The sequence below is a fragment of the Lagopus muta genome, chromosome 6 (genome assembly GCF_023343835.1).
Source record: "Lagopus muta isolate bLagMut1 chromosome 6, bLagMut1 primary, whole genome shotgun sequence".
Classification (NCBI taxonomy): domain Eukaryota; kingdom Metazoa; phylum Chordata; class Aves; order Galliformes; family Phasianidae; genus Lagopus; species Lagopus muta.
In genome coordinates, this window is record NC_064438.1 from 53,506,191 (window position 1) to 53,529,650 (window position 23,460).

Sequence of the window (23,460 nt, forward strand, 5' to 3'; positions counted from 1 at the left end):
ATCGTTTGATTATGCCATAATTTGAAGGCCTCTGCTCTTCTGGTAATTACAGATTACCTCTGAAAGACTTTCCTTCAATCTTTTGAACTAAGGTGCCTTCAGTGACAGCTCTGCACCAACCACTTTTGGCTAAAGGGAGATTTTACCCTTTGATGAAGGTTGTTGCATATCTTCCTCATAGAATATTTCATCTTGTTTGGATACTTTTCAGTGCTAGCATGCTCATGTCTTGGGTCTTTTTTTCTCCCCAGGAGATTCCTTCTCACTGAAGTGCTGGCTGTGAGCATATTAATGGCAATTACGGTGTGTTTCAAGAACCAGCACTCCTTAGTCACACACTGCCAGCATGCTGCTCTCAGCTGGGAAAATTTTAGCTCTTGCTGATGGAGGTGTTTCACTTGAAGAATCCCAGGGATACTTGTTAAGGTTATTTTAGAGCACACTTCGTAGTTAAATGAGGTAGACGTTAAAAGTTTATATAACCTTTTGGGGTTTTGTTTGTTTGTTTGTTGGTGTTAAATTGTGATTTCCCAATTGTTTCACTGAGCTATTTTGTGTCTGTTCTGCAGGGGGCTGACCCTGTCTTTCAGTTAGTGAATGGTCTGCCAGAGGTGCTCATCTTTGCTGAGTCTTGATTTCACTTTAAAAGAGTTGCCAGGTCACACTGCCAGTTTCGTACTGGTCTCTCTGAACTGAGAAGCAGAGGTGTGAGTTGCTGAATTGGCCAATTCATTCTCCTTGTTGGCATTCCTGTGGCTTCATTTCTAGGTTGTCCTGTGGGAAAGGGATATTTCCAGCAGTTGTGTGAGCTTGGGTTTCATTCAGAAGATCTGTAAAATGCAGTAAGCACCAGCAGCACTTATTACCCAAAGCTAGACTTTGTTGACTGGCAGATTCAGCCATCTTCAGCTGTATGAGTGTTCAAAAGATCTGATTCTTGACTGAGTTCTAGAGGCAAATAGGAAACAAATGATTAACCATCCACCAGCCTAAATCTGTTCCACCCAAGAATACTACCATGGAATCGGAGGCTGTGTCCTCAAAATCAATCTCCACTGTTGGACTTGGTTCAGGTGAGGAGTGTCTCCTCGTGATAAAGCAGATCATTTGACTTCCTGGTTTCATAATATGGAAAGTTACAAAAAGGTCCAGTGCTTTGCTCTTCAAGGTACACAGACCGTCCATCGTCCTCTCAATTGGATCTGTTGTTTGTATGTTCTGCCCTTTAAAATTATTTCTTCATTTCTGACTCACCATTTCCAACCAAAACTGATGGTGTTCTGCACCTCATGGCACTGGGAATGCATTGTTTTAATTGAAGCTCCTGTTGCAAAGGCTTTTCAGTAAATTAACAAAATGTTGAAAATGATGTAGTGAACAAGTAGAGTAGCTGGCAGTGCACTCCCTGTAAAATCAAAGTTTCTGAAAGCCAGTTAGAATGTCTTTAGTATCAGGAACAAGGCTGATGGAAAGAGATTATATGTTTTGTTAAATGAATTGATGTGGCTGTAAAGATCCACAAGTTATCAGTTGCAAAGCCCTTTTTTTTTGTGTCTGAGGACTTCAGATCAAATTTCAAGCACTTTCTAGTCCATTCAAGTCATATTTTTGGGGAGAAGGAGGGGGCAATAATTTCAATTAATTTGAATTTCCACTTAACAATTGGAGAGAAACAATTGTAATTCTTTTACTGATTAATTACATTATAATCAAAGAGTGCATTTTAGGTATTTATTGAGACCATTTCATCTTCAGACAGAAACCGGTAAAAGGCAGAAACAGAAAACAAACCACAAATTCTGCAAATCCTATGGGCCCATATTGTGTGCAGCTTTGTGCTAGGAACATGCAGGAATGCTGGGTCTGTCAGAAGTAGGGCTGGCCAGAAGCCAAACATGTAGATCTTGGCTTTTTTCAGTGTAATAGAAGCAAGACCTCCAGAAAATGTTCCCTGAAGGAACAGAGATAGCAGTGGCCGTCCCCTCACCCACTTCTAACACAAACCTGAACAGCAGTAAGGCTGTCCCAGACTGGATTTAGCTTTAGCAGTTAACTATTAAAGTTAAGCCCTTCCAACATTCAGCGCTTTGAAATCTAGTTCTGTATGTCCCAGACTGAACAGTAGGGAAAAAAAATCTATTGCTATATTAATTATTTAGTTTTAATGTCAGTCCTTATATTTATTTATTTACTTAATCCTTTTACAGCATGGCTTTTCCTACTGTGGGGGCTCTGGGCTGTAAACCTTTGTTTCATCTCTCACGCATCCACTAAGCAGCTCAGTGACCCTGGGCAAGTGAGATGACCTCTCTATGCCCTATTTTTGACATCTGGCCAAAGACGCGGCGTCATGCATCCAGCCTTCTCCCATATGGGGAAAGAAGAGCGGCAGATTAGAACTGTGTATTATTATTGATGATTGATTTTCTATTCCGAGCTAAATCAGGCTGAAGAGCAGCTTGAAAAGTCTTTTGGCACTTTGCCCCATCCCAGAGAGCAACGTTTCTGCAGTCTGCCCCAGGCTCAAGCCACCCTGCTGTCATATGGAAGCTTTGAACTGTCTCTTCCTCTTTATGCTCAGAAGCATATCGCTCTTAGGAGATACTGCACTGGACAAAGTGAAGGCTGTTTTCTTTGAGGAGTTTCTTTTTTAATCATCGGTACTAAATATCTCATCTGCAGCACAGCAAAGCCCTGATCAATTGACAGTGCTGAGTTCTGACCTTTCATTAGGCCACTGCCAGTATTGATCCAGTGACCAGTGCAAGTTTGCGAGGATCAGACCTGCCTGATCTAATTGGAAGCTGTCCTGTTGAAGACACACTGCCTTCCAGTGAGCTCATTGCCACACAGCCAGACTAAGAGGCAATGGGAAGCTCTCTTCAGCTCCTGAGCCCTGAGGTTCCTACTGGTGATGTGGTGGCAATGTGGTTGTATACTTCACTTGTCAATATGTGTCAACAGCTATCTACGTCAGTGTGGAGTCCAAAATTTGTTCCCATCTGTGCTCCCCATAGAAGGGGCTGTGCTTCTTTGGAGCACAGTCACAGGTAAGCCTCTTCAGAAGCAGCACAGATCCATACTCCTCTTTGCAACAAATTGACTCTGAACTACAGCAGCTTGCACTGGGTTCTAGTTGAAGCATACGTTAAATACATAAGCAAACAGCCTTGCTGGTTATTTGGTTAGAATCACAGAATTGCAGGGGTTGGAAGGGACTTCAAGAGATTGAGTCCAATCCCACTGCTAAACTGGATTCCTACAATAGGTCACACAGGTAGGTGTCCAGATGGGTCTTGAATATCTCCATAGAAGGCAATATAAAATAACCATGTGTATGTGGAATGTGCATTTTGCTGTATTTGGAGAAACAGATCAATCTCACTGTTCTGCAACATAACATCTGCTCTATGGTTACAGCAATGAAATCAGAAAATAGTGAAGGCAAAGCTGGGGAAAAAAGTGATTAGTTTCAATTCCAAAGCCTTGTTTATAACCCTGTGGCAAAGCTGCTTGCATCCAAAGGTGCACAGTGCCCTTGTTGAGCATCCTTTTGCTGGCAGGAACACAGCCCAACAGGCATCTGATGTAGCAGCTATGCCTGCTGCAGCCAAAAATCCAAAAATGCATTGTTTTTCCCTGGCATGCAAAGAAACGGAGGCTAAGTGTATGGACAGGAGGTGCTTGGGTTTGTGGTGACTTGACCAGGAGAGGCTTATCTGTTCTTAAAAAATGTTCTTGTGGATGATGTATATGTAAATGATTGTGTAAAAGGAGTAAAGGCCTGTGGTGTTTCTTTCGGAAATCTGACTCCTTATCCTCAAAGCATAGCAAACACTTAGTTAAATGTGTAATCGTGTCATTTTGCGAAATTGGTGCCTATCACTCAATCTGTGAGACTGGACTGATCTTTCCTTGCTAGGCAGCTGTCAGTGCTACCCTGAGCCAAGATCTGAAGGGTGTATCAGGGCATCAAGAAGGGCTTTCCTGTAGCATTATACATCCATTGTGCACCGCCCTAGATGTCTTAGCACAGCAGAAACTTAAGCTTTTTATCCTGAGTTGAAATCCTAAGAGCATCAATGTGTGTTTTTTATGGTTTCTCTTCTTAATGAACTGTCTGTTTTGGCAATAGGACAAAACACTGGCCTCTCTCTGCTATCAGCCAATGAATTCTAGTCTCTTGGTTGTAAACAGTTAGCCATGATATAGGGATTTCCAATTAACTACAGGAATTATGGCAATATTATTATCTTCTCATACACCAGATGGGATGGAGATACACAGAGACAGTGTGATTTGCACAAGACCCTCCACTTGGCCAAAGGCTGGATCAGCAGAATCATCCATTCTCCCACATCTCAGTCTGGTGGTGTATGCGTCAGGTCATTATGTTCCTGAGATGTGTGACAGATGTGACTTGGAGCTCTTTCTGCTTCTCTTTCTTCTTCAATCCAGACTTCTTTTTAAGTAAAGCAGGATGACTTCAGATCCATACCACGTATGAAATAGCTGGGACAAACTCTTAAAAACTCTCTGTTTAAGTATGCACGCTTGTTCACATCAGCATGCCTGATGCCTTGTAGATGCCTCTCCACAAAAGTAGTTGGATGCCATGCAAATTGACTGTGAACACAAAATGGAACTGGATTGAAGTTTGACCTACAATATCCGATTTCTAGAACACAGAGCAAGCAGTAACAAGGCCTCCCAGGTTTTGAGCTCTGGGAGTTTGGCCACTGTTGGGCTCTTCTGAAGAGTCTCTTCTTTGCGTGCCTTTTTTAGAAGAACAATTTGGGGAAACTGCTATATTAAGCAATGCTGAAAGGACCTACCCCTATCTTGCCCATAAAATGTAATTAAATTTCCCTTGAAAGAGCTTTTTCAAACTCACAGAAATAACTTTTCTTGCCCTGAAAATACATCACTTTGTTATTTGTATTGGAAATCTTCACCTCTGTTACAACTCAATTCTGTCATCGCTTAGAAGGAAACTGAATAAATACAGTTTCTCCATAGCAAAATTAAAATGTGCTTCGTAGCAAGGTTTTGCTTTTGCATGCAACCATATCTGTGAAGTCAGGATCATTGAAATTAGCAGAAGGGTTATTATTTACCATTTCTTTCAAGCATCCAGCAGAGTAACACACAGAAATCTTCTTTTCATTCAAAATCCAGCATGAAAGACTGTTCAGTGAAACGTTCCTATCCCAGAGATTAACTAATTACTCAGCAGTCCGTCATTCCCACTGCCCAGCCAAGGACAGTGATTCCTTTCCCACATGCAGATGGAGTAGTGGTTTAACAAAAAACAGTTCCTGGTACAGGAGGATTAAGGAGAATTTACTGGAGAGCAATTAAAGCCGTTGTTAGAGCAATTTGTTTTTGAGGCAGATTTTCACATCAAAGTAAAGCTATCTATCTGAGGAGTGTATAGAGCAGAACAATAAAGCCATCATTTCGTGCTTCCTCAGAGCGTGGATTAATAAAGCGAGCTAAGAGAACAGGGAGATTTACAGGAGTAAATTAGGTGAAGCGGCCTAAATGCAGTTTGCATTTGGAAGGAGGTGCTCTGATTCTGATCTCTGCTCTTGCTTCTTGTGGCTTCTGCTGCCCTCTGTTCCTGCCAGCTTTCTCATCATGTCATCCTCAGCAGAGGGCTTCTGACCATGCTGCTTGCAGATACTCCTGCTAGCAGAGCACCATACAGGTCTGACCAGTACCGAAATGCTGTTACTGGAAGATGAGTTGGAGCCAGTGTTCCTTGCTGGCCCCTTGTTGGCTTTAGTGGGTGTTGCTGGCTTGGTCTTCCCATCCTGTCTGCTCCAATCTCCTTGCCTTGTCCTGACCCAGGAGGAGGCATTACTCCAAAGTCTCCTTAGTATTAAGAGCTAAAAATGCATCTTGTGAGTAATGCTGCCATTGTCCTCTCTGTTTTGGAAGGGAAGGAAACTTGAGAGAAATAGGCTTTCAAGACAGAAAACCAGTCCAGAGTGGGTCCACCCAGCAGTTTTTAGATCCTTCCCAAAGGATGGTTGGAATTGATGCTATTTGTTTGTTTTTTTTATAAGGGAGGTGAGGCACTGGCAAAGGTTGCCCAGAGAGGTGGTGGTGCTCTGTCCCTGCAGACATCCAGGGTCAGGCTGGACGGGGCTCTGAGCACCTGATGGAGCTGTAGGTGTCCTTGTTCATTGCAGAGGAGTTAGATTAGATGGCCTTTAGAGGTCCCTTCCAGCTCCAACAATTCTGTGATTTGGATTTCTCTGGCTCAAAATGAAGCTCACAGTCTCTACGGTTTCAAATGAAGAACAAATACGGAGGTGCATTTCACTAGCCCATGCTCCAGAGGTCCAGTTTCTATTTAATGACAAATATAAGGTCTCAATTGCGGTTATTTCCTATGTATTCATTTTTGTACATTCTTTCAGCAGTAGAACTTTTTAAATTTAAGTATATTTTTAATTAATATAAATTTAAAGGAAAAAAAATCTTAAAAACATTTAAAAAATATTTAATATCTGAAAAAAATTACATCGATAAACATGTCACCCTGTATGTATCGTCAGTGTGTCATGTTCTCTTTGACCTGCCTGGGTTTAAAAAGCACTTTGCTTTTGGAGCAAGCTTGTTTACCAAAAGTTGCATGTGAGAAATCGGGCTAGCTTTAATACATAAAGAGCATCTCCAGATATGCCCTTTGTTGGCAAAGCTCCTAGAGAGGGCTCGTCCTCAAGAGCTGGGGCATGAAGCCTTCTAAGCTCACCTGGGCAGATGAGCAGTCACTAGAAGTATTTATTGGTGATTACCATCCTCTGCAATGGGCGAGGTTTGAGCATGATCTGTCCTCGTGACACATCTGGGACTGGGATGATATTTTCAGTGTAAAGGGCTTGATGTACAGGGGCACACAGCCATCAGCTGTCTCACCCTGTCACCCTTACCTTGTTCCCCAGCGGTTTGTCTGAGCCCTCCATGCAGATAAAACATCTGTTTTCTTCATAAGATCTCACTAGGACCCACCAGCCTGGCTTGGTGCAGTCATCTCTCATCCTCCCCCTGCAGCTTTTAAAATAGTACTGCTTATCTGGAAGGGCTGGCTGGTCTCTGGGGGATGGGGAATGCATCCCAACTGACAACTGGCCATAACCCCAGCATGCATGGAGAGAGTAAAAATAGCATCATATGGAGGGTATAATACACACACAAAAGCTTTAAAGGAGGGCATTTTCAAAGCCTGCTCCTAACCCTGATGCCTGCACTGCTAGAGGGAGGGCTGGGATATTTCTTACCTGCTGTCACGCAGAGGATGTGTGCATCTGAGCAACTGGCACAAAGCTCAGTTTTTAGGCACAGGAGACAAACAGATGTTTCAGGGTGCAGATTGTCTGACCTGTTTTAACATCTAGCTGTAGGTGAGATGACTCACAGCCTCCCAGCTGTCTGTGGCTCCTGGAGGATGAGTTCAGTTGCAGGCATTGGCTCTGTAAGCGTACCCTGCTCCAAGGGCCTGTGCTCTGGAAATTGGGTGCAGTTTGTAGTTTGTTTTTAGGAAGGAAAATGGCACAGTTATCTGAGCACAGCATGGATTGGGTTATCCTGTGTTCACATTCCGTGTCTGACACATATTTGTCTCCCCCATTAGCATGAGAAATACACTAATTACTGTTCTACAATCGACTCCAAGATGTGGAAATTAACAGTGTTTTTTTCAAACATCTTCATAAAAGTTTGTTTTCTGTTGTTCAGCCTAGTCATGAATTAAGCATCCCTTCTCAGTATTTTTGGTTGTATCTGTTGGGTTTTGTTTAGCACTGTTCCCAGAGAAAATGAAGAAATTAAGTACATGAGATTGCAGTATTTGTCTGTTATTGGTCGTATTGTCAAGAACTCTGAAATCCATTTGTCAGCTTCAGCTAAGCTTGTGAGATGGAGGAAATCTCAAGGATAATTAAATTCCTAAAAAAACATTGGTTGCTAGTTAAAGAAGAAAAGCTCACCTGTCCATAGTCACTTTTCTGGACAATCCCAGCATGTAGCTCCTACAAAGCATGCTTGCCTTATGGGAGGATACAGGGCTTGGAAAAGAGGCAATGGAAGACAGTTCTTGTATTACTAAGGATGTGGACAGGATCAAATCTCTCCAGTGGGATCTGAACACTGATGAAGGGGTTGCTCTGTGGGTATCAGACAGCTGCAAGTGAGCTTTGAGTCATTCTGTGTGGTCAAAAGATGGGTGTATGTCCACAAAATTTTAACTGTTTCTACTATTTTCATTGCTGAATCTATTTGGGAAGTTTCCACTTGTACAGTCTGTGTTCCCTCTGCTGCATTTTCCAGCATGACTCTGGGCCTGTGCTGTCAGATGGATCACTGGCAATAGGGCACACAGCCATATTTATTTCTTCTAATTCCTTAACCTCAATCATTTCTCTGATTTGACTTCCAGTGCTTCTGGGGAGGGGAACAGTGAGTAGTTGTCTTCAGGGCCGCATCACTGAATGAGGGGGTCTGCCATGGTGTTCTTGTATTACATAGGTGCAAACCCACCGTGTTTTAAATAAATGCACCAGGTTATGAGTGACCAGATGTGAGGACATCTCCAAGACTTTAAATACAAACAGAACAGTTATCTCTGGAACAAAGATTTCAGAGGTGAGCAACACCCTCCCCATCCTATCCATGAAGTACTGTATAAGTTGGCAGCCAATTGCAGCCCCAGTGCAGCCAAATGGGAGGGCTCCCTGTTCTATTTTGCATGGCCCTGCGTAGATGTGGGAGACTGAAATGTCATGTCTGCTGCATGTTCCAGCTTCTGGAGCTGAGTCAGGCAGTTCTCCTAGGACAGAGAACTTCAGCCTCCCTTGAAAACTGGGCACAGTTGTAGGACGTCTCATTCTGGATACCCAGACTATATTAATCACTGGGAAGATCTTTGCATCAACGGCCTCGTGTGGCTTCCCCTCTGCCTCCCTCCTTGCACACCCACTGTATTCGTCACCATGACAACTGGCTGCCCTTTTGTTATAGGTTTCTGTGAAATGTCATGTATTGTGCACCGCTGACAACAGCAGTGAGACATTCTGAGAACGGGACACAATGATCCGTAGTCCAATATTTGCCACTTTCATGAACTTACTGCAGTTCTTCAAGATTAATTAATTCGGGTACTTTAATTCATTCATGCCCTTGGAATCACTTACTGAGAGGTCTTTGCAAATCGAACAAGGTTGTGGAGGGATGATTTTCACATTACCGGTACAAAGAAAGACAGAAGAAAATGGATGCATTTTAAAACATCTGAAAAGATCTTAGATTTACCAACTAATTCCACATTAAATGGATTGAGAGGACTTGTGAAGGTCGCTTTGGAAGTGACAGTGGGTTGGGGTCACCAGCATGGTGAGTTACCTCTCAGTGTGGTGTACAGGGGGGGGAGATGAGGCTGACCATCAGTTCACTTTTGCTTAACCTTTGACAGCTCAGTAACTAATGTAATCCCCATTCCTCCCCTTCCTAAAATAATTAAATGAAAGAAAAATGGGAACTCGGTCTCATGAAACAGGATTGGTGTTGTATGGGGTGGTCTTTCCCAATCCCATCCATAAAGGAAGTGAAGTCTTACACTTCATCACATTTACTGAATTTAGCACTTGCCAGGAGACCCGAGTGTGGTTCTTTACTCCTCGAGATGTGCTCTGCTCACAGTTAATTCGGTTTCTTTTGATTAATTCCTTTGGAGTTTGTGCCTGTTCCTAGGGTATATGTTTCAACAGGCCTAAGTGTAACCTTTCTGAAAAGGGTCAGGCACAACTGAAATAGCTCATCCAATTTAAGGTTTGAAAATAAGCCTCACTCAAATCACTGAGGAATGTCAGCAGAAGGTGTTTTTCTGTGCTTATTTACAGATAAAAAGATGTAGCAATAGTTCTTAGACATTAATGGAATTAAGTTGCTGTGTAAACACATTTAATCTGGATGTGACTTCAGCTGAACCACTGTGGAAGTGGATTAAATCCAACCATGTGAAAATATTCTTAATACGGTTAACTCTGTTACTGCAAAATAACCATTACTATTAGAATTCACATCCTAGGGTTTTTTTATTCCCCAGTTCTTTGCCTGCATATCTTTATTTTCTTTTACTTGTTCTGACAATATTGAGTAGTCCCAGCTAAGACTGAATCACTGCCACCCATCCCCACATCATGGCCATGTTGAGCTTCCCTGTGCTGAGGCACTGCAGCACTGCTGCTGACCCCTTGCTGCTGGGCTAAGCTCATCCAAGTGATATGTGGCTCGGTGCTTCAGGGTCAAGCCTCTGGCATAGAAAAAAACAGTAACTTCCTGGCTTTTGGAGGAGCCTACTTCAGAAATGAGAAGTACAGACTGTGTCAAATTAGCGAAGTTTTGGCTTTTCTCCCACAGAAGGCAGCAGCAGCAGTCACGGGTAATTATATTCTGTACAAGGAGATAACCTCTGGCTAGAGAAGTTTTCAACAGAGAAGAGAAAAGCAAGAAAGGAAAAAAAAAATAATACAAAGGCAGGTTGCAGGGGAAGAAAAGTTTTCAGTGAAGTGCAAGTGTTAGGAGAGGAAATTTTTAAAAAAATGATGCTGTTGTTTCTGCTGTTCTATTGGTGGCTCTGGTCTTTGTAAACAAGTGGCAGAGTGGAAGTTATAGATGATATCTCGATGCTTTCCCAGCCCCATACTAACTGGTGTGTGGGGCATGGGAACACTGCCAGCCCTGCAGGATCCTCATCCTCCTGCAGGCACTGCCTGCTGAGGCCAATGAGCAGGGCATAGAGGATGTTTCCCCTCTTCTGATGTTTCCAAGGCACGTGGCCTGGCACAGCACAGTGCAGAGCAGCAGTCAGAAAATGTGGCTTCACTTACAAGTAACAAGCATAGAATCAACTTGAAGGATTGAGGTGGCAGTTCTTTGGGTCCTTCCACGTGCTCACATTCCTTTTACTACAGAGCGTTGCTGCAGGGTGAAACAACTGCAGCACTAAATGCCTTCCTCCTCCGAGCCATACAGCATCAGTGAATATTGCTGGGTGTTAGAAACATACAGCCCTGTTACAGTGCTCCTGGGACACCCACACATATTAGATACATAAACTGTTGTGCTGCTGTGTGAAGCCATGTGACAAGGCACATGGGGAACCTAATTGCACCCGCTGGCCACTGCCACATCAGTAGCTAAGAAATAGTGCACATTTGGATGTTTCAGTCTCTGAAAGGGTGTACTCGTTGAGTTATGCTTATGGCTGTGTAGTCTCTGCTGAATTACCATTTCCTTTTGATCTGCACTAAAGAGAGCAACAGAACAGGTATAAGTGTGAGTGTAATGGATAGGTGCGGATCTCTGCATTCAGGTTCTTGTTTGCTTTCTTTCTTTCCTTTTTTCAGTTTCTCTCCTCCTGACATCAGGATATTTTTAGTTCTTCAGGGCTATATCTTTTGCATCAAAAATACAGGAGAAACTTAATTTTAATCTGTATCTTAAAGATGATGTGTGCACGTGTGCATTTCTATGCAGTAGCATATATCTGTGGTTACTGTGTTTTGATCGTAGAATCATAGAATAACAGAATGGCAAGGGTTGAAAAGGACCACAACAATCATCTACTTTCATATGCAAGGTTGCCAACCACCGGACCAGGCTGCCTAGAGCCACATCCAGCCTGGCCTTGAATGCTTCCAGGGATGGGGCACCCACAACCTCCTTGGGCAACCTGTTCCAGTGTTGATCAACACCATTGTAATTCACTATAGGAAACTGAGATACAAAGGAAGGAGAAATATCTTTACCTGGATAGGACTGTGCTGTTTCCCCATCTGCCACTTATCTTGTGCTGCATTGTTGTGTTTGGTGTCCTGACTCTTTTGGGTTTGTTCCCCATAGATCATCTTCAGGAAGATCAGCGACGTCAAGAAGGAAGAAGAGGAGCGCATGCGCCAGAAGAATGAGGTGACACTGAGCATTCCTGTAGACCACCCTGTGCGGAAGCTCTTTCAGAAGTTCAAACAGCAAAAGGAGATGCGGAATCAAGGCTCAACCCACATCGACCCAGAAAGGAACCAGCTTCAGGTGGAAAGTCGGAGCGTGCAGAATGGGGCCTCCATCACAGGCACCAGTGTGGTCACCGTGTCTCAGATCACCCCCATCCAGACGTCCCTGGCTTATGTGAAAACCAGTGAGGCGGTGAAGCAGAACAACAGGGATGCAATGGAGCTCAAGCCCAACGGGAACGGAGATCAAAAGTGTCTCAAAGTGAACAGCCCCATGCGGATGAAAAATGGAAATGGGAAAGGGTGGCTTCGACTGAAGAACACGATGGGGACCCACGAGGAGAAGAAGGAAGACTGGAACAACGTCACAAAGGCTGAGTCGATGGGGTTGCTCTCTGAGGACCCCAAGTGCAACGATTCAGAGAACGGTGTAAATAAAAACCCACTGAGGAAAACAGACTCTTGTGACAGTGGAATAACAAAAAGTGACCTTCGCTTGGATAAAGCCGGTGAGACTCGCAGCCCCCTGGAGCACAGCCCCATTCAGGCTGATGCTAGGCATCCTTTCTACCCTATTCCTGAGCAGGCCTTACAAACCACGCTGCAGGAAGTCAAGCACGAACTCAAAGAAGATATCCAGCTGCTAAGCAGCAGGATGGCTGCCCTTGAGAAGCAGGTGGCAGAAATTTTAAAAATATTGTCTGAAAAGAACGTACCCCAGGTCTCTTCCCCCACACCCCATTTATCACCCCAGCGCCCCCCCCAGATACCTTGCCAGGATATTTTTAGTGTTTCAAGGCCTGCATCACCTGAATCAGAAAAAGATGAAATCCACTTTTAGCATATACCTATGTGTATATATGTATACAGTATATATGCAGAGGTGTATATATACCTTTATACATATATAGGTGTGTGTATAAGGTAAATATATATACATATATATTTTCACTTGCATCCAATATGACTTGAACACACCAAGGATTTTGATATGTAAATATTGCATGTCCAGCTGGATTCTGGCCTGCCAAAGAAAACAATTATTAACATAGATATTGCTTGTATAATATGCAGTTGACTGCATGCACACTTTACATTTATTTATAATCTCTATTATGTAATAAAAGAACGACTTTTGTTTAACAAAGGCAATGTACTATTTAAAGAATCAGGGTCTAACCTGCCAATATTGCCATGACAGTTTTGATCTCAGGCTGGGTGAATTGAGCTTTTACTTCCTCACTGTCTTTTCTGCCAAGTTAGGCAGTAAGTTAATGTGACATGGAAGACGTTCAGGCTTCAAGTAGCACCATTTCCTGGTATCATTCCACTACAATATACTCTGTATTTGGTAAGAAGTCCCCCTGCTCCTCCTGAAGGGTGGGCTCAGCTCAGTTGCCAGGGAAGGGCACCATGTTCGGTGCTGAAGTAGATCACTGGAGTTTATTCATGTGGATGTTGTGCATGCACAGCCTTCTCTTTCAAGTATCCTCCTGCTCTTTTAACATCGTAAGTAAGACATAGTAATGGTGATATATGTAATGAAATGCAACAAGCCGAAGCTCTCTCAGCTGCACACCCTGTCTATTTGGGGGTAACATCTTTCTGAAAAGCCTCCTTTTATTGATGCAGTTTTTACTGAACACTTAGAGTGACATTATGTAGATTCTCTTTGCAGCACTTGGCGATGGTGTCCGCTTCTGTCAGTATCTTCATTAGGATGTCCTGTTTTTCTGAGGTTGCTCTCCCTCTGTCCCCTTTGTTGCCTCTGGCAAAACGACTTTGAATGAGGCCTGAGCAAGGGAGAAAGCAGTCGTGCTTCAGCTGCTCAGGAGCCTCAGGAGCAGATTTGGGAAGTTATAAGGCTGCAGTGAATCCCCTTACACTCTCTTTTCTGACGCTGTTTATCCATCCAATGCTACCTTTGAGAAAGAGAGAAAATCAACAGCCAGGATGGGAAGTTGGTGATGGTGAAATTCCCTTTGCCTCAGGTACTCAGGTGATGTTGTGGTAGGAGACTGGTGGGTGTGATGTGGGGAAGAAGTCTTTCTCGCCTTGGACTTGATGAAGGTTTCGGTGAATGGGATGTTCACATTTGAGCACAAGCTCTCTGCGCCCACCCCACCAGTTGTTAGGCATATTAAAGCCAGTAGGTCTGTCTTAGGTGCTTTGACCTTCCTCTTGGCTGGCTCCAGTCAGCATCTCCCATTCTTGATCTGTGCTCAGCCTCCATCTCTGCCACTTAGGCTGATGCACAAGGGTCATGATGGCTTTGCAGGGCATGCTTTTGCATTTGACCCTGTTTATTTCTGCTACTGGGAGCTGAACTCTTGGACTCTGAGTCTACACTTGGATAAGGTGGGGATTTTTTGTCTCCTTGCACTGTGTGAGAATTTAAGCAGAGAAGTACTGGCAGCAGAAGAGGCCATCATGGCAAATCTACTGGTGGCATAGCAGAGCGCAGTGACTCTTTCAGAGAAGGACATCTCTACCACACTTCAATGGCCTCTTGCAGTAAAGTCCCCTGTTTTCAGAAGTGCCTCAGGTAAAATGTGTACCAGCCACAAGGCATTACTATCAATCATTTAAATAAAAGGCATGTTTATAATCAGTGGGCATCTTTACCAGATATTTTACTTCACATTAGGAAACTAAGTTGAACTAGATGACTTCTTGAGAAACCAAAAAAAATCCAAAGCCAACAAAAAGCAACCAACAAACCAACAATGTCTGTAGTAGTGCCAATTAGGAACTTGCGTCTTTGAGTGATCATATCTCCTACAGTGAAATCCAAACCCATAAACTACAAAAAGATTCTAAAAAAGCCAAAGAAGCCATTGCTTCTATTGTGTCAGCTCATGGAAAGAGGACAGTGATCTTTCTCTTTTGTTATTCCTTTCTGGCCATTTCTGCCTTTCAGTTTCTTTCTTCTGGGAATTATAGGAAGAAGGAAAAACAAACAAAAGTAAAATCTGAAAGGGACACTGAAAGGGACAGGTCTTCTCAAAGGCTGGTTTAGCCTGCTTGCTCATCATGCTTTCTGCAGCTGCAGGTGCCAATGTCAAAAGGGGCAGCTGTATTTTGCGTCCGCTCTTCAGACACAAGTACAAATCTGCAGCCACACTTTGGTCAGCAGGGACAATCTGCACCCGCAGAACAGAACTTTGTGAGTCCTGCTGTAAGCCTTCCCCTGGTACTCTGATAGAGTTGCAGGATTGCAGCCTTCAGGAGTTAAACGGTTGCTGCAGGCTGCTGGAGCAGGCATGGACCTTGGGGGGTACAACTTAAGTGCCGAGGTTTGAAGAGGTGGCTGTTGTTGCCTGGCTGGAGCTGTAGCTCAGCCAGACACACAGCAGTTTACCTCCCTCTGCCCAGAGCTGCCCAGTCAATAGCTGAGCCAAGAGGCTGCCTGGGCTGGGGTTGGGTCAAGTTCCTCGCATGCATAAGTATGCCCTGAAAGAGCCGGCTGGGTGGTAGGGATGACTCTGTTAGAAAGCTTTAGCCTTAATGGCATTCCTCTGCCTTTGTGAAGGACTTTTTCTGTTTCTCTGTAACTGATATTAACTCTAGCTAGAACTGCATGGCATGCAAAGGGATCTCTGTTTCAGTTTATCTTGCAAGTCAGATGTAACTTTGTGCCACCTTACAGTGAGAGATCATGTAATAGGATTAATCTAACCTTGAAAATTATTTGAGCCCGGAATGTCTATTGCAGTTCAAGTGCAACTCTACTGGTTGAAACACTATAAATAATGTAAAATAGCAAGTTCCTGAAACAAATGCAGCATTTCCAGGGTCACTTTGCTCTGACTCTGATATTCTGGTGTTGTCTATTGCAAGTTCAGTGGAACTGGCTGGTGCCTTGCTCAGTCAGTAGTGTGATGGGTGTTTTGCAAACAGCAGAAACTCTTTCTGCATATGGGCTCTGTGTGCTGGGGGTGCAGCTGGAGCTACAACTCCAGTTGCTGCTATGCTGAAAATACAGTTCTGAAGCATTTTGGAGCATAACGTGTTGTTTCGTGGAGTTGTTACCGGGGCACTTGTTCAGCTTTCCCATCTGCTAACAGCAGTGCATGGTGTGATCCAGCACACTGTCAGCTGGAGCGTCCCTTTCCTGTTCAAGAAGCATGAGTCCGTGTTGCATTCAGGCTTCACTCAAAGCAACCACTGTATTCATGCAATAAGGGACCACATGTGTCCCTTCCACTTATGCCAGCAGCCACGTGCTGCATGCAGGGAGCTCTCAGCTGCATGCTTTCCTTTCCTGTAAGAGCTGCATACATGTACAGATGTTCCTGCCACGTCTGGTAGTGGTGTTCATAGCACGTACAGTGTGCTGCGTGTGTTCCAAGCATTTTACCCACACACAAGTGGATTTTATCTTTCTGGATAAGGTATGAATAGAAATAAAACGTGTAAACATTTTCCAAGGCATATGAACTAGAATACTTCAAATAGCAGTTTTGTGTAATACTACCTATATGAGATAGAACAGCACTTCTGGCTAATAGCTGAAAAAAATAACTATTGTAGTGGAGATAGAGAAGGGAAGTATCCCTCAGTTCTTCTGATTTTGTATTTGTACGTCCCGTTTTCTGTGTTTTTGTCTTTGCCAGGGGACAGGGGTTAGAGCAGAGCTGGCTCTGGCAGTGACAAGCTTTGCCGATTTTTTCTTTTCCCTGTTCTGCAGAAGTAGCACAACTGTAGGGATTTGAAGCTGCTGGCACTGATGTTTGGGTTCACTGCCAGATCCAAACTGAGTCTTCATTCACCACCGTGAGGAAAGCAATCCTGTTACACAGGCGTGAGCTGAAGTTTGAATCTGACGAACGTATGGGACCGTACAGTGTGTTTTGGATTCCAGGACAATTGTAGAGAACTGCTGGCTGCAGAATTAATGTTGCACTATTTGCAAGCAATGAGCAGTCACTCTGGAGGTAACTGAGACTGTCGTGCAGACTTCATCGTTTGCATGGGTCACAGAAGAGATGTGTTCATAAAAGTGCTTGGAGGCTTTTTTGGGAAAAAGACATCCTGAGCTGGAAGGAGAAAATCCACAAAAGCCTAAGGTTTAATGTGCAATTTGGGAGTGAGGAGGAGGAAGTGGGATGCATTACAGTGACTTGACGCTTTCTTACTTGGGTTTGGGGCATTTGAAAAACCCAAAGCTATCTTTTTGGATGTCACAATTGGACAGATGACTATTTGTTAAATATTTTTCCTCAGTGAAGTGCCACCAAAGCAATAGCCAATTTTTAAAAAACGCTTTCAAATAGTTGCCTAAGGAAGAGAGTTTTTACAGATTTTGTTACAGTTGTTTTTAGCAGGCTGTATCTAAAGGCTTTATTTGATCCTTTTTTTGTAGCATAAGCTTGTGTTAACACATGTCTTTAGGTCCATAGATCTGTTGTGCTTTATAATCTTGCTGCCAACATAGTTGATAGGGAGTGTTTAAGAAGTGGGGTTCCTTTGAAGAAAAGCATCTCATCATGGTACCCTGTGCTCTGTGACTCCAATCCTGAGCTGTGAGAGTTAAACAGCAGTAGTTTACATTTGTTTTGGCACTTGTGTGTCTGCACTGATTCCCTTTAGGGAATTTAAGGAAGGAAATAGAAGAGTTGATGCAGTCCTTTACCTGGATGGCCCCACTCTTTACCTGTGTGTGTGCCACCAGAGCACCTTCCTATGGTGCCCACAGAAAAGGAAGGTTTGATCAGACTGCTCTTTGACATCTGAGAATAGGTTTTGTCATTTCCCCTTACTTTTTTTTCATACAAGCAACTAACATGATCTCTGATTTTTTTTTAATTGTTGTTAATGTGTTGACATTAATTTAATGTGTTGTTTACAAAATACATTCTTAAAGCAAATTGCTGAATGGAGATAAAATAGATAAGAAGAAAGAACTGTCTTGCTTTTTCTGGCAGAAAAGCAAGAGATGTTCATACTGACATAAAGAATATTGTGCAAAGATCAACGTTGTGATACCCAACAAATGACAAAAGGAATAAAATCATCCTTTCTAAGGGTGCATTTAATAGTACAGAAAATTGACCTTGTGCTGTGCTATGGGACAGATGACTTATATTGATTTTGAATATTCAGATGACACAACCATTCAAAAAGGGCTTGTCCAGCCCATATGTTATGTTGATGTGCCTCCTGTTGCAAAGCAGGTGGATTCAGGCATCTGGGGCAGTATATTTCCTCATCGTTTTCTGTTCAGAGATGTAAGGTTGCTTGGCCCACAGTCTGAGGCTGCTGGTGTGCACCCACACTGTCACTGGCTGTCTGCCACAAATATGTCAATTAGTCTTAATTAAAAGCTCTATAAAAAGGACTTTGTATTAGCTTGGGATCAGCCACCCCAGTGACATGCCTGTAAGTTATCTGGTTCAGCGCAGACTCAATTCACAGTCATCAATGGCAAAGTTTGTTTCTGCCTGCCTGCCAAGGATGTATGGACACATCATAGGTGTATATACCTGCCCATTTGCAGTAGAGACAGGTCTGGCCCTTTTGAGTCAGGTGTTTCAGGCAGTTGGAATAAATTGTTCTCCAGAGGTGTCAGTCTCTAACCACTTACAGTAGAGTAACGAGTTCAGATTAGACACTTGATTTGTAGGCTGCTGAAGGGTAGGTTAAGAGAATCCAGCCTATAACTCAAGCTCCCAGCCTGATCCCATTTGTATGAAAAGGTGCCCTAAAAGAAACCACTTACCATCTTTCCATCACAGAGGCACTTTCATACAGGTAAAATTGAAATGTCTCAGCATGCAACCAGAAACAAACTGTACAGCTCCTAAGCTGCTGAGACAGCTCCCTAAGAACACTCAGGTGCTTGGTTCTTGGCCAATGGTGATCAGATTTTTAACTTTTTACTCTAATACCTTTATATGGTACTCCAGGAACCCTCATTTTCCCGGGTATATGGCTATTGTGATGCTCTCATGCAACAGCAAGGTGTGGATGGCAATCACCCATCACTTTTTTGGACCCATCACTTTTTTGGACAGTGCCATCTATTTGGGATCTTTGCCTGCTGTAGAGCATTAAGAATGCCAGGAGTCTCATAGCTGGGCTGTGTTGTGCTGTGGAAAGAGGCCCAGTCTTGGAAAAGTCCAACAGAGGGAAAAATATTTGCTGGAGAGCTTCCAAAGTAGAGAGTGACTGAGCATCAGGTATTGCCCAGACTGAGCAGAGCCATGGCTCTGTATTGTGCAACATGGGGAGAGAGGAAGGAGAGAAGGATATAAAGAATGAGGGTCCACAAATGGTCACATGTTGCTGAAGTTGTTTTTTATTAGTCTCTCTATAGTAGCTGTTGGTGCTTTGTAATTTATTTATCTGGAAGCTGGCAGGCTCCTGTTTAGTCCTAAAGTTCTATGGGCTGTGTGTCATCACAGCGAATGGGCTCTGCCTTTGAAGCTGACTCTACTTTGAACAGGAGCAAAGAATTTCCCAGCAGTCCTGCCTGTGTTTTTGTATCACTGGTGTTTCTGGAGGTTTTAGTAGCGCAAATGGAAAGTGAAATATGAGAGTTCTTGGTTACGTCTCATTATCTTCCAGTTTTCAATATAAACTTATTGAGGAATGTGTTGTCAATTTTCAAGGTAAGAAGTGCTTCTAAAAGCTGGTACTTATCAAGCAGACACCAGAGAAATTTGGCATGTTCTGAAACTACACCATTTAAATGAATTAAACCCTTCACTGGGTATCAGCTAACATCCACACTCAGTGCCAAATGCTGAGAAAAATGTCTTGGTGACCATGCAGTTTCTGGAAGCAGTGGACTAAGACAGATACTTCTGCAACATCAACTCCCTCTTCCAGCCTCTTCTCCAGCCCATTGAAAGGTGATTGTAGTGTCTAGAAATGCCATTAAAAAAAAAAAAATTCAGTAGTATTTGAGCTGATTTTCAGTGTTGCACTGGCAGAGATCCGTGGGCTATTCTTACTCCTCTGAATTCAGCCTTCTGCTCTCATTGTTGGCATGTTGACACCATTGCTCAAACAGACTGGGCCTGTCCATAGGCTCCATAGGGTCTGGGAACATCTATGAGGCCCACGCACATCCCTAGAGCCTGCTCCAGCCCCATTCCTAAGCTCATCCCCTGTTCTCTTGGTGTGATATTACAGGTTCATCCCAAGTTTTCTCATGGCCCTTTTAGGTTTAAATGGAAAGCTGGTTTTCTAAACACTGACTGTGTGTCCATGCTGTCTTGCAAAGTTACTCAAAAAATCCTTTCCAAACCACAGCTTAGCATCGAGTTTCCAAATAAATCAAGCACACCAAGGCAAGCCTTCTTCCATTCTCAGTACATTATTTTATTAAACAAACCTTATTTTTTGTTTTATATTGGGCACTTATTTGCAGTCTTGAATATTGTAGTGTCCCATAGGGATGGAGAGGACCATAGTGTTAATATTTTTTAATGAGCCCTTCTAATGAGAAGGGGAACTCAAATGAGACACCAGCTTCATGCTCAGTCCAATATCTGCCACTTGTGACTCTTTTCTCTGTTTTCCTCCTGTAGTTACACCTTAGTTGAAGTTCAGCACTGGCAGCACTTTGAACTGATGCCATGCAGTGCTATTAAAGGTCCTCTTCATTTCCTCCAGCTGACCCTAGGGCTCTGCTCATCATTTCCTTGTGAGTTATGCAGGGATGCTCAGGTGCTTTCCTGCCCTGGACTTGTCTTCAGAAGAATTATCTGATTTGTTTCACCTTTCTCTGTTGTTATTTGGTTTTCCTAGAACAAAAAGCATTTTTTTGTGTGTGTTAGTAGATCAGAAGATGTTGCAAGCCAGCAAGGTGCAGCAATGCCATATGCTTCACTTTCAGGATGATGGACCACTTGAGATTGCTCTCAGGACCTTTAGTCTGAGGTGACAGTTCAGACTGTAAATTAAGCATCTTGCCCAAGCTCTCACGGAAAAAGGAGTTTTCTCCTAAAGCAAAAAAAAAAAAAAAAAAAAAAAAAAAGTGTTCTGCTTCTAATTATTCCTCTGGTGTCCCTGCAGGATTAATTACTGCTGCCTTCACTTATATCATCAAAAGCTGTTTGGCCACAGCTTCGTTTTTTTTTGTTTCTTTCTAGATATATAATTAAGAGTTCTGGTACTATTGACAAGCTCAGTCAGATGGTACTTAAAAGTTACAGAGCTGAAATGTCACTTACACATGTTGCTTCAACCTGTCTTCTGAATGCTAAAACCGCCACTGAACTTTTGGAGCTCATGCCTTTGAGATCACCCATACATCAGTGTGAAAGTTTTTCTTCTGAAATAAAGAGCAAAAGTGTATTTTTGTTCTTCGTGGTGCTCCCACGATGTGGCTGATAGGAAAGGACCACGGGTGCAAGGATGCAATGGCACCTTCCAGCTCTTGCTACCACCTCTTGGTGCTCTGTGAGTTCCCAGCTACATTTTTTACTTAAGGGAAGGGCTGAGTGCCACCAGCTGCATAATTCTATCAAGTGGTAAATTCAATTTATTGAGTGGGAGAGGCAGCAGCTAGCAATAAGGCAGGATTTGGGTTTTTAAAATCTGCCTTGTGGGAATTGGGCAAGCAACCAAAAAGACAATAAAGGATTTATCTGGCAACGAATGCCAGAGGAATGCTAAATATGTGAGCAGTAGAATTTATTAATACCAATGAAAAAGCTCATTAGCACTAAAGTGCAAAGCAGCTCTGTAAATGTACCTTTCAGCTGTCCCAATAAAATCCCTCTACTCAGACGAGGGGACGAGGGGAACTCAAGGCCTGTGAAGTGCAGAACTGGCTGATCAGCTTTCCCACCAAATTGGCACACAAAATATATCTCTCCCAGCACAACAGTTAGCACTGTTATACCAGCACAGACAGATTTCACTACTAACCTCTATCTGTTTCCCTTGTTGCTAGTTTGACAGTCTCAAAGCTGTTCCTACAGCTCATGCTGTAGTGTTTCTCATTTTTCTCTTTGGATAGGTGTGTTCCCTTTGTTGCTTGTTGCTGGATGTTGATCGTTTGCTTTTCAAGAGATCTGTAGTCCTGTAAGGGAAATGGGAGCAAACAGAAAACCTGCAGCTTGTGAATGTGCAGGGAGAGGTGGAGAGGTCACCAAATGTTTAAGGACAGTGTCCCAGTAGTAAAAATAATGCTTGTGCTTGTCCAAAGCTCTGAGGTCTGCCTGCACATTTTTGTGCAGTAGTATTGTTGGGAGGCATTGGGAGGCAAATGGGTGGCAACCCATTGCATGTGCATTTGGCCATGATATGCTTCATAAACTTTACATACCTATTTGCTGGTGTTAAGCATGACAGAAGCCCACAACTGGTTGGGGCTTTACGAGCAACTGCAGCTGAGGAGATTGCGCTCAATTCTACATGCTTTAAAACTGCATGATCTGAAGCAACGTGATGCCCCCCTTCCCTTCCCTTCCCTTCCCTTCCCTTCCCTTCCCTTCCCTTCCCTTCCCTTCCCTTCCCTTCCCTTCCCTTCCCTTCCCTTCCCTTCCCTTCCCTTCCCTTCCCTTCCCTTCCCTTCCCTTCCCTTCCCTTCCCTTCCCTTCCCTTCCCTTCCCTTCCCTTCCCTTCCCTTCCCTTCCCTTCCCTTCCCTTCCGTTTTTCCCTCACTCCTTCCTTCCTGGACTCCTTCCTTTTTTTTTTCTCTTGTCTAGGTTAGTAGGCTACCTATTAGCTTGTAGAAACAGGCAGATTTAATGTTATGCTGCCCTAGCAGATCTAATGAGATAATTATCTGCTTTCCTATTTGTGTTTGGAAGAAATAATATGCTAATAGGAGCTGTAGTTAGGGCTGATTTGTTTATGTCCTGCTTAAACACCAGCCAGTGGCTCAGTGATACAGTAAGGGGATCTAAGCAGATCTTCTAAACACTGTTCTTCATTTGGAAGGTAAATACCTTCAGACTTGAAGCATCCTGTGTAAGAATTCTTATTAAGTGGAATTATTATTCCACTAGTTTCTCTAACTCTCACCCAGGTCTGAGGCACCAGGATGGATTTCTGGTGTGGATTCAGCTTTCTGAAAGCCAAGAACTGGTGATACTGGAATTTTAATTTCCAGCCCTTGTCTAATGCAAATGTGTCCAAGATTGCATGCCCTACAAAAAGCATGCCAAATGTAGTCAAAATGTAGAGGAATGTATTTGAAGCTTGGGACAGCTAGGTAAATCTCCATAGAAATCAGGACCAATCAGGAGAAAGGGCACTTTATAATTAATATATATTTGAATCGAGATGACTTATTCTCAGTGTCTGAATTGTCAGTAATCTCCATCCAAATTAACTGCTCAAAATTCAGGACTGTCTAGAATATCTTCGTACAAGCCAGATATGTACATCAGCTGTGCAAACTCTCTCTGGGGAGAAGAACAGTTAAAAATAAAGTTAGTATTGCTGCCATGGAGAGGGATGGTGACAGAGGCAGGGGGTTGTG

The 23,460-nt window shown here is 43.3% G+C and overlaps 1 protein-coding gene across 2 annotated transcripts in view; it reads left to right on the top strand.

Annotated features, from left to right (window-relative positions):
• The window catches only part of KCNH5 (potassium voltage-gated channel subfamily H member 5), a 149,974-nt gene extending 129,169 nt beyond the window's left edge, over nucleotides 1-20,805 (top strand). For both annotated transcript variants that reach the window (XM_048947624.1, XM_048947625.1), the window contains one exon: nucleotides 11,911-20,805. In XM_048947624.1, coding sequence (XP_048803581.1) covers nucleotides 11,911-12,858 — 948 coding nt within the window. In that variant the 3' untranslated portion in view covers nucleotides 12,859-20,805. The remainder of the gene's footprint in view (nucleotides 1-11,910) is intronic.
• Nucleotides 20,806-23,460: the final 2,655 nt, after the last annotated feature.